Source organism: Patiria miniata, unplaced genomic scaffold (genome assembly GCF_015706575.1).
Source record: "Patiria miniata isolate m_02_andy unplaced genomic scaffold, ASM1570657v1 HiC_scaffold_26, whole genome shotgun sequence".
Taxonomy (NCBI): domain Eukaryota; kingdom Metazoa; phylum Echinodermata; class Asteroidea; order Valvatida; family Asterinidae; genus Patiria; species Patiria miniata.
This window is the reverse complement of record NW_024037065.1, coordinates 9,825,447-9,837,036: the sequence shown is the minus strand read 5'-3', so window position 1 is coordinate 9,837,036 and position 11,590 is coordinate 9,825,447. Positions and strand designations below refer to the sequence as shown.

At 39.0% G+C, this 11,590-nt stretch overlaps 1 protein-coding gene across 2 annotated transcripts in view; it reads left to right on the top strand.

The window, feature by feature from the left end:
* Nucleotides 1-10,197, top strand: part of LOC119734028 (monocarboxylate transporter 11-like) — a 20,103-nt gene extending 9,906 nt beyond the window's left edge. Inside the window, exons 1-3 of one of the 2 annotated variants that reach the window (XM_038207406.1) lie at nt 3,228-3,585; nt 4,038-4,181; nt 9,748-10,197. In XM_038207406.1, coding sequence (XP_038063334.1) covers nt 3,372-3,585; nt 4,038-4,181; nt 9,748-10,070 — 681 coding nt within the window. In that variant the 5' untranslated portion in view covers nt 3,228-3,371 and the 3' untranslated portion in view covers nt 10,071-10,197. Of the gene's footprint in view, nt 1-3,227; nt 3,586-4,037; nt 4,182-9,747 lie in introns of those variants that run through there. The other variant, XM_038207407.1, reaches the window with a different exon arrangement.
* The last annotated feature ends 1,393 nt before the right edge of the window (nt 10,198-11,590 follow it).

Genomic DNA, 11,590 nt, shown 5'->3' with positions numbered 1-11,590 from the left:
TCTTCGGATGGAAATTTCTCCTAAAAGTCATCAGTTAACCCCAAAAAATTGAAAATAAAATAAAAGGTGATGAAATAAGCTTTATTTTGATGTGTGTCTCGAACACCTTGGAGAGTTGTTAGTATTTTTTCCCGAATTTCTGAAGTGGGAGCATTTACCATTGGGTCTATGGAAGTTCATTTACTGGTCTGCTACCTATAATTTCAAATGGCGGCGTCCGCGTTGTGATGAAAGTGGGATTGAAAAGGGCAATTGCTGTCTAAAATTGTTGATTACAAAATGAAATAAACACCAAAAAAGTTTAAAGACAATTTCTTGACACATTTTTCTGAAGTTCTTATTTTTGTTGTGTTTTATTGAAAAACAATTCATGCAACATCATCTTGTGGATTGTTATGTAAACACGAGAGTACACACTGCTCCATTCACCATAGTCCTTAAGGTGCTTCGAATAGTTTCTTTTCATTTGTTAATTTTCCTTTTCTGACTAAAACAGGTCTCATTTTGTGATGTTTGTACTCTTACTATTTTGACATTTGGATCTTGAAACGGCATTTATAGTGAATTGACTTGCCAGAAACAGTAATCAGGTTCATATTTGTACAGAAATTCTTTTCTTTAATTCGTGAAAGTAGAAGTTAGGAGCAGTTATCATTTCATTCCGATTATTTCGTATCCTTTTGTTAGTGGAAGTGTTATGAGACTACTGTGGGAACCATTTGACCATGCTTAGATTATTTTCTTTAGGAAGAAAACTGAGCGTTGTGTAATTGTCATAGTTTATCAGTTTGTTGCTTTAGTTGTATCACTTTAAAGACTAGTATCGATGATATCGATATTGTGGTGCTAGTGCTTAGTAGCTATACAGTGTATGCACACTAGACACTAATTGATATGCGGTCACTGCACTATTGCCAGCCCTGGTGGGACAGCCACAAATTCCAAGTTTGGGGTAGAGTGATTAACTCCACAGGAGGCTGACTGGAGACTTTGTTTCCTGCTCATTGAGTGGTCGGGCACAACCCGACCACTCTTTGGATTTGTTCCGATTAATCTTTCTTTCTTTCTTTCATTCCAACTTGACTTTTTCCACCTTACTTTTAGGGATGTGAATTGACATTGATTTGTTATAATTAATTTCAAATCCAAGATTTTGGAGTATGTTTATCACGAAATTAGTGTTTGTGGTGCTTTCTTCTTTTGAAGAAGACATGATGAGGATGTCATCTAAATAAATGACCAAGTGAATACCTCGACTGCTCGCTGATGCTACTATAGGTTTCATAACCTTAGTAAAAATTCTAGGGGCTGATGATAAGCCAAATGGTAGGCAAATAAAGCAAACACATTTTTCTGCCCAAGAGAATCAAAGATAAGGTTGATCCTTCTCACACATTGGAATAGAAAAATAAGCATCTTTCAGGTCAATTGACGTGAGAAAGTCATTAACTTGAATTAGGTTTTTCACGAGCTTGATATTTTCCATTTTGAAGTGCTCGTACGACACAAATTTGTTAAGATCTTTCAAATTAATAAATGGTCTCAATCCACCTGTCTTTTTCACTATCAGAAAAGTGTTCGACAGAAACTGGCATTCCGCCAGAGAAACTTCTCTGATTGCACCTTTGTGCAGTTCACTTATCTCAGTATTGATCACAAGTGATTCTTGATCACAGAAGGATTTCTTTTGAGGTTTTGAGGTTGAATTGGACAGCTCATCAATTTTACAACCTGATATGGTGATTAGAATCCACCTATCAGAAGGGATTTGAGACCAATCGCCCTTGTGTAATTTTAGTCTCCCGGCACTTGCCAATGGAGAGGATAGCAGGTCTGATTTTACATACCCGTTTTTTTCTGAAGTAGGCTTCGTTGCAGTAGATGGTTTGTTAGATCTCTGCTGCCAGGTGGATCGCCCACGGCTATGTTGGGGAACATTCGAACCCCGAGAAGATGAACGCCAGAAGCGTCTGTCTAACAGTGGGTCCGCTGTAGTTTGCGGACGAGCCTTTGCCTGTTCTCTGCTGGTTATAAGGCACATAACGGCGATAGGAAGACTGATTTTTCCTCTCGTCTGAGGTCATTTTTTTGCCTGCTTTGTAGGCTTCATCAGCTACCTGTTTCATTGTACATGTATTATTCATGTCTTTCCCAAACAACATTTCTGAGACGGGAGTATTGCGGGAACACAGTTCATAAGAGGCGTTCCCTGCAAGGGTAATGCCATCTAAAGCAAGTTCCTTTAACTTGTCAATGTTCACAACTTAGCCTGACTTTGTTGCATCACGCAATTCAGTCAACATTTTGCAGTAAGGAAGCAAACCTTTGATAACTTGTTTTTGGATTTTCTGTAAGATCACGTCCTTGGATCTAGCTGAGGCGGGGATGGTTCCCCAAAGTTCACTGTCTATTCTGGGTGCCGACACAGCTACCGCATTTGACGGTGTAACGTATTTTTCTGCAATTTTTGCATACGTCTCTTTCTTGATTGGCAAAGTTACCGCTTTTACAGCTCTTTCTGCTAGGTTGCTAAATATCTCGGGGCTAATTAGCCTCACTGTCATTGTAAATATCTTCACTTGGAAGAACGTCAAAATCAGCTTGCGCTGTAATGGCTTGGTTATCCGCCAGTACACTGGTCAGGTCAAACTAAGATTAGCTGGGTCGTATGCCACAGCTTCCTGGCTTAGTAGCTCGTCTACAAACTCCTCGTCGTATTGAGCCGAGACCTCAAACTGGGGTGGACTACCAGCGGAGTTGCTGGGGCCGGCGTGCTTCGCACGTCCGGATAAGTCACGGGAATGAACCACTGATGCCAGCATCTCTTGCATGGCATTAACAGAAGCCGATAACTTCTGGATACCGTCGGCATTGGCCTGTAACCGAGCATCGATGTCCCGGCGAGAACTATATAGGCTTACCTTGGCCTGGTTGGGGTGATTTAATGTCGTCTTCGGACGAGTCAGTATTCATTATTGCAATGAACAAGGAGCTGAACTGTTCAGCTCTTTTCGCTATGCCTATCACACGAAGAAAAGATGCTGGCTCCTTTCAGCCGGGGGTTTATATACCCATGCTACACTACCTCATTTGAATTACTATAGATTCTTTGAATGTATTGTGTGATCCGCATGCCTGGCACCTGAAAGGAATGCATACCCTCTGAAGACTTGCACGAAGTGTTATGTAATAGAATTTAGATGTAGGACTACATGTATATACATAATATTCACGTGATGGCGGTGTCACGTAACTGCGAGATGTGTTATGTATATATCATGTCCATGCCCACCCGGTACCCCTTCTAAAACCTTTGAGCAAGAAAGTCAACCACCGCGCACCCTGTTCCTAAACCAAAATAGTCCCGGACTATGAGCGGGGTGGTGAGCAACAGTCTGGAGGGGCCGGACGGCGGATGGCCCGGCTGGGTCGCGGTCCTCGCGCTCTGGACCAACAACCTCATGGTGATCGGCATTACCAAAGGTCTCGGGATAATGCTGCCGATTTTGCAAATCCAACTGACCTCCCAAATGTGGATTATCGGCTGGATAGCGTCACTGACAACCGCAACAAGTGGATTCGTAGGTAACACTGACAGTTTTTGTCTAAACTGCAATTTAATTCAACTGTGTGTATTATATTTATGGCGTTGCGAAGAAGCGCATGCATGGCTGTTGTACTGTATTAAAATTGACTGAGCGTTTTCATGCGTATATCAATTACTCATCTGCATGACTGTAAGCCACTATTTAAATGTAATAATTGTTGGTTGTAATGCAACCCAGACTACATGTGAATATGATACTTTCAAAATATAATTATGATTTTAATTTTCTCCATGCATCGGTTTTAAATGGGTCCCTTCAGCAATACCATTTTCATTCTATTTCACAGTCATTATTTTAAAATTAAATACACATAAATGTTGAAATTTTGTGAACTGATATACGTGCGGAGAGTAAACTGCACGATCATCTAGAAACAAGGATGTTCCATCCTTTGATCAACTCAAAATCAAATATTTTACGTCTCCACAGCTCCTTTCGGAGGATTAGTGAGCAGGCGCTTTGGGGCTGGTTACGTCATGATGACGTGTGGCGTGATGATGAGTGCAGCGGCCATTGCCGGATCGTTCGTCGAGAACTCTCTGCAACTGGCGTTGCTGTACACGTTACTGGCAGGTAACGTTGTATTAAAAAACATTGAAAAACAACGATTTCAACTTCATTGAATTTCCACATGAAATGTATCGGTTTTCCCGATTAATTTAACACTCGTAGCAAACAGATTCTATCGCAGAGATACCCCAGCTTCTTTCCAGTCATCATTGAGCTTATCAATCTAATGTTAATTAAAATGTTAAATAATATTTCCATCGAATTTGTTTAATATAGGTTTTCCCGGCGAATTTCCTAAAATGTTCAATCACTTATGAAAATTGGTTAATCATTTTCGTCTGAATTTGAGAATCGCTCTGAACACGCGTTTCATTTTCGCTACCATTACAGAACTGAGCCCAATCTAATGCATTTTCTCAAACCTTAGTTTCTGAGGTTCAAGCCTAATGAAGCATGCAGTGCCTGCAGCGGATAACCTGATGTTTTAGCATGTTTAGACTGATAAGAGCCTACTTGTGGTCAGCTGTAACTGATCCACTAGCTAAGAGCAGTGACTTGCAGGCCGTGGTCAGTATAGGTGTTACCCATGCCAGTGTGTGACCATCCATATGATGCTATTATCATGGAGCTAGATTGTAGGATAGCATGTACATTGTGTATGTACAATGCAGCTGTGTGATTCAGGTGGCTGAAGCATAGAGCACGGAACAATTTTACTTGGAGCATTCTTGGATGCTTGGAGCAAGGATAGCGATCATGGTTAGCATTGGTTAGGAAAATATAATCAAGATCGAGACGACTTTGACGTGAAATTATATGAACCTTGGGATTCCTTTACGCGTGCTTGTCTGAACACTTTAACTGGCCAACGAAATGCTATTAATGGGTGAGTAAAAAAAAAAGTGGAGGCAAACCCCAAAAAATAAATTTCATATTTAAAACAATATGTAGTACCAAAATAATAATGACTGGAAAGCCAATTTCATAAGCTATTGTTAGATGAAAAAATACTGAATTTGCTCAATCCGTTCAGAGAATATCAACATTTTAACGCAATGACCCTAAAACCTGTTTCATCACACACACAAAAAGACAATTTATTGTGTATTCTGACTGTTTGGAACAACAAAGAAATTGACTCAGAACACTTTTTCCAACAACTGCCAACAACTGTAGTATACAATGTCTTTATTTACAACCCTGGTTAGGCAAACAATACGATTTATAAAATCTTTTTTTTCTTGTTTTTAAGATGGGTCTGTAAAAGACTTTGTTTCTGAATGTGTTTAACTTTTAAATTTGGGGGGGGGGGGTCAAAATGAGCTTTATATTGTCAACAGAAATGTGCACCCTTATTGGTAGTGCGAATCAATATAGGCCCCCTAACTTTAAAAATCCGCCCCCAATTTTTGGAGGGCGAATCAAAGTAATTACTCCTAAGTTTAATTGTCATCAGAAATCCGCCACCTTATCTGGGACGGTGAATTTAACCTCTAAGTTGTCCACAGAAATCCGCACCTTATTATTGAGAGGGTGAATCAAAGAGTGCTCTAAATTGCCAACAGAAATCGACCCTAATATTGAGGGGGCGAATCAAAGTCAGCTCTCAACGTTAATTTGAAATCCGTCCCTTTGTTGAGAGGGCGAATCAAAGTAATTAAGCTCTAAATTGTCAACATGTTAAATCCGCCCCTTATGAAGAGCGCCGATTAAAATAAGCTTTAAATTGTCAACAGAATTTCTCCCCTTATAGTGGGAAGGTGAATCAAAGCATTGAGCTATGATCAAAGTAAGCTCTAATTTACTTTTCAACGGAAATCCGATGCCTGAATCACTCTGGAAATATGCAACACTTAACAGGGTTTATGTTCAAATAAAATCTGGACAAATATCCAATAGTTTGGTGATATGTCATCCTTTTTACAGAGTGTTTTGAATATTCAGAAGTAGGTGTACTCAAAACAATTTTTGTACTCATTTTTGTAAGTAATCGCCACTCAATTCAGTCAACGAAAAACTACAACCCATACAAGTCACTTCATTATCTCTTGGTTGGTTGATTGAACATTCATACAATTTCTTTTCCGCAGTACAAAACAATAGTCTTCGCCAAAAAAAAAAACCGATTAAAAAGCAATGTGATGTCAACCTAATAGTACTCAAACATATAATGATACAAATTGCATCTTTGACTTAGAGAAGTTTATACCCAATATGAGATTTATGTGTTTATTAGTCATCCGTTCGGGGTTTTCTTAAAACGTCAAAAGTTATTTCGCCTTGCAGTCGCACGTTTGTGGTTTTAACTTTTCGTTAAGTACACACGATGAAGCTGTTTTTGAATAACAAATAGTTTATGTATTTAAGCTCAGTTTTGTGGAACAGTAATATGAAGGAAGGTGTTTTTCTCCTACTTATTTTCTGTTACTTTGACAGCTTCTGAAAATATGTAACAAAATGGCACTTGGGCCACTAGGCCGACTTCCATAAAAAAAAACTCTGGCCAATGGTTTTTACTGACCATGTTGTTTTCCATAATCGTCCGTATGGGCATAGCCTAATGCTTCTTCTGGAAGGATGGTCTAAGTTTCTGAATAATAACAGTCAAGTTTCAAGCCCCCGGGAATGGGGGTGCTGTGGATGCTGCAGCACCCCCAACTTTTTGGATTGGGGTGCTGGAATATGCTTCAGCACCCCCTTCTCCTAGGCAAAAATGTGTTCCAGCCAGCAGTGTTCTACGCGACGATGAAATTGCGCCGCTACGCTATACATTATGCTTGCTCTACAAATATCTCCTTCGTTTTGTTCGTTTCTAGTTTTGCCGCGGCTAAGCGCGGCGCTTCGAAAGTCTAGCACAACACTGTAAAATATTAAGAGGAGGTATTTTCTAAATCTTCAGGCAGTGCAGAATCGATATTTCTTCTCAAGGTATCCAAAAATATGACATGTCTATGATATTTCCGCCATGATGGAAGCTTTGACCCAGAAGCAATAACCTCGGCCATGACGATGGTGGCAAAGTTGTTTATGCTTGCCAGGATTTTTTTCATTCGATCTTTTAATAGGGGCAAATGTTCATATCTTTCCCCTGAAGGTTTTTCTTTTCATTTAAAAGTTTCATTGACGTTGCTAGCATTTTGTACTCAAGATTAACAAATAGCAAGGTTCACCGTGACACAACCCCAACCTAAAAGGAGTGGGACGGGCTTTTATTGAAACTATAGTCATGCTACAATTCCAGTGTAGTTTCGTTTTAAAAAAAAGCTATTCATGTTTTACCTCTGCAAGTTTTTTTCTCATAAAATCTCAGTAGACCGATAAATCCATGCCATAAAAAAGCTATTCATCATCCTCTGCAACTTTTTCCTCATAAAATCTCAGTAGACCGATAAATCCTTGCCTAGCCCCAAACTTGCTATCTACCGAGCATAAACATAAAGATGCATTCGGTCTTTTAGTCTTTTATATTTGCCATTCTCTGTAACAAACAAATAACAATGCATACATCGAGAGCTACATTGTTTGGTGAGATAGAACTAAAGCGGCCCCTGGCCCTGTGGCCCCACGCCGTATAAAACAAAACATACACGAAGGAATTTACTAAATGTAAGAAAGCAGCCTTGCAACAATAATATTTACATGCGATGTCATGCATAACGATACAATGCAACAGTATATTCTAAACAAAATAATGAATAAATTGTCTTCATAATCTCAAAAAACTTTTGCTAACAAAGTCAAATGAAAGTGGACAGGAATCGCCCCCAGATTGCACGACAGAGCATATATATTCCAAATTATGCCACGACGTAAGGGCTTTGCGCTCCGCTTTCGCATTAATTTTATCCGTCCTTTATTCCAGCACCCCATGGCAAAAGTTTGTTCCAGCGGCAGTGCAAGTTTGTCACAAGTTTAATCATGCGGGGTCTGAACTGATTGCTTGATGTATCATGCTTTACCTAGATTGGGTATACTAGACCCATGTGTGTACCGTGCTTTTTCATTTTTGTACAGTATTTGTATTTCACACTTTTAATGTTCATTGGCATATCAGTACCTCAATAAATCACATTATAGGAAGTTGTCAATAAATGCATTGAGTGTGTGATTCAGTGCAAAATACAAGAGCATCTACGACAGCAGCTGAAATGAACTTTTCGTGTCATTATTTTTTAATGTTTCTTATAAATTTTGTTGTATCCATTTGTTTTAAGGAAATTGTATACCTAACGTGACAATGATACATCAAATCCCAGTCGTCAGTTGTGTACGAAGTATATAACGCAGAGCTAGCATGCTGTTGAACCTTCAAGTTGAGATGAACATCTTAATAATTGCTTCACACGGGCATAATGCTGACCACGGGGGTGTAAAGGGTCTGTGTGCGGCGTATTGTGTTGCGTAACTAATAATAACCACTCCTGAAGTGGCAATAATGTCGGTTAGTCCTGGGCTCCACCCAGTGTAACGGATACCTACTTAATCTCAGATAAGAGCGCAGAGGCGCTAATTACCCCCAAAATGCATTAGCTAGATTGGGCTCGGTTCTGTAATGACCTCAATTTCGTCTTGAAAATTCATGATCCTGCTTACATCATTTTCAATTTCGTCTTTGGTCGCTCATTTTCGCCATACTTTTTTCGTGAAAGACAATTCAATTTCGTTGTCTGCAATTGCTGAACGTGCGATAGATGAATCGATTCCGTCATTTTGCAATCAATGTTATATAAATTTCATTCAAATTCATCTCATAATTGTAGGCCATCTTCCGTATTTTTACGTTTTCATCTGTTCATTTCTACATATTTACTTTTTTTGTGTCTGTTAGTCTCCGTGTAACGTTGGTCTTTAAACCTTAAATAAGCATTTTTCATGTAACAATTACTATGCAAAATTGTAATCTTTTTCAATATTTATTTAGTTCGTTGACAATTTTATGCGTCAACAACTGAAAGAAATAGGGTATACACAGGCAAATGAAATTGCGTATATTTTCCATTTCACGCAAGAAATAAGTAGGCCTATAATTAGTTATTATGAAAAGCAAACTGCATTCATATTTTCACATCTTCGAAAACAGTCATTCAGTTCTTCTTCTTGTTCTTTGGATTGGTTGTTAAACCTACAATTTATTGTCTTGCAATACACCATGCCAAATACGTCTGTGTATGGTATACCAGCGTGCGCATTGTCTGATGAATTTGATCGAACATTTCTTGAAATCGATTGAACAAAGACGAATTCAATCCTTACATTATGTACATGGTCATCAGGTGAGACGAATTTCATTGAAATTTGACGACATCAAATGGACAAATGTTGAAATTGATCAATTGGAATGACCAACGACAAACGCGTTCCAGTCTTCTGGAGACGAAATTGAAGTTAACCGTTTATGAATTGCAATGAATTAAGTTTCAAAATATGCAGGAAAACCTATGTATACTGAAGCAATGTACATATATCGGGGTTACAATGAGACATTTGTGTATGTGTGATATTAGTTTCTAGTTTTTGGCAATTAACGTAGATCAAGTAGGGGACCCATGTCTTTACAACAGATGAGGAAAACTATACACATTGCCAAAACTTGACTTTGATGTATACTTTTTATATTATATCTTTGAAGGTACTGCCAAAGGCATATCTAATGTCGTTGCAAAGGAGGCTGTCGGACGCTGTTTTACCAAGAACTACGCCACAGCAAGTGGCATTGCACGGACCGGCTACTCCGTGGGACTGATCGTCTTCGCGCCCCTGGTCCAGCTTTTCTTAGACACCTACGGCTGGAGAGGAACCATGTTACTAGTGGGAGCCATCACCATGCATTCTGTTGCGAGTGGCGCCGTTATGGTAGCAACGATGCAGCCTGAGCTCGATCAGTCAAACGCATACCAAACGCTCCCTCAGACCGAACACACTAATTCGTCATCAGCACATGAGAGCAAGTAGTAAGGGAGGCGGGGGTACGGGACCAAAATCGAAAAAATCTGCGGCGAGCCTGGGCACGCCGCTCTCGGTTTTGGAAAAATAGGGGAATCCCCCGATCTCCAAAAAAAAAAAAAAAAAAAAAAAAAAATCTGACGCCGGGAGAGAGAGAGAGAGAGAGAGAGAAAAAAAAAAAAAATATCTGACGCCGGGAGAGAGAAAAAAAAAAAAAAAAAAAAAAAAAAAAAAAAACTCACGCCGGGAGAGAGAGAGAGAGAGAAAAAAAAAAAATATCTCTGACGCCGGGAGAAAAAAAAAAAAAAAAAAAAAAAATCCTGACGCCGGGAGAGAGAGAAAAAAATAAAAAAAATCTGTCGTCGCTAAAATGAGGTGATGTCACCACCACGTGACCTTGGAAAATGTGTGAGTCACCACCACGTGACCTTGAAACGTGTTGAGGCACGATAACAATTTGGCTTAAACAACGCGACCTTGAAAAATGTGTGAGTCACCACCACGTGACCTTGAAACTCGAGACAAAAAAAATTAGCTTCTCTATCTGTGAAAAGGTAGAGGAGCTGTTTTTTAATAAAAATGGAGAGTAATATGTTTAGACCGACGAGTATTTGAAAAATTAATAAAAAATAATATCGGTTTTTATTAAATATATCAATGAGTGAAAACCTGGAGCTATCTGATAAAACAGATCAGTGCGATCATCATATAATAATCGAGAATTGTTTTTTAGTTTGTGAAACGTGCGGTGAAATAGTCTCACGTTACTTTGATTTTTCGGCAGAAAATGCGCAAGAAGATCGTATCAATTGGTCAATTTTAAAACGAAACAAAAGAAAAACTGTGGAGAAACTTGTTTTGTCTGTGTGCCAAGAAACAATCAATAAATATAACGAGCTCATTAATTACAAAACATTGAGGGGAAATGGATGTGTCAAACGATCATTAATAGCGGCGTGTTATCATCACGTCGTTGGATTAGACAAAGAACGAGTTAGAGATTTATTTAAAGTGACTCAAAATCAATTTAATAAAGCACTAAAAAGATACGATGACCACTATAATAAAGGCGGGGCCGAGGGTAACACCCTCAGCGGTGAAATAGAGGTATAACACGGCGGATCGCTTTCATAATGTTTATTTACCGAGAATTTGAACTTGTAAGTTTTTCGATAAGAGATTTTTTTTCTTTTGCCAGCCGTTCGTCTACCCGTTTTTTAACTTCTTTTTCAAAGTCTGTATCGTTTTTAATCTTTTGAAGCTTTGTGCTGGTCTTTGTTCTAATTTTTTGTTTAAGCTCGTTAAATTTTGCGAGCTCTCTCGTAATCAATATAAACTCTTCGTGCGATATATCTCCGTCGTTGATGGCTTGAGACACATATTCTTCAATCGTGTTAAGTTTGGAGTCTGCTAATATTTTAATCTGGTCGTGCTTTTTTAGCTTGGCGGATAATCGCCTAGACGCGATTCTAAGCAGAATATCTACACCAAAAGCGCCTATAAACGTTCCTTCTAGCACCAATCCAACG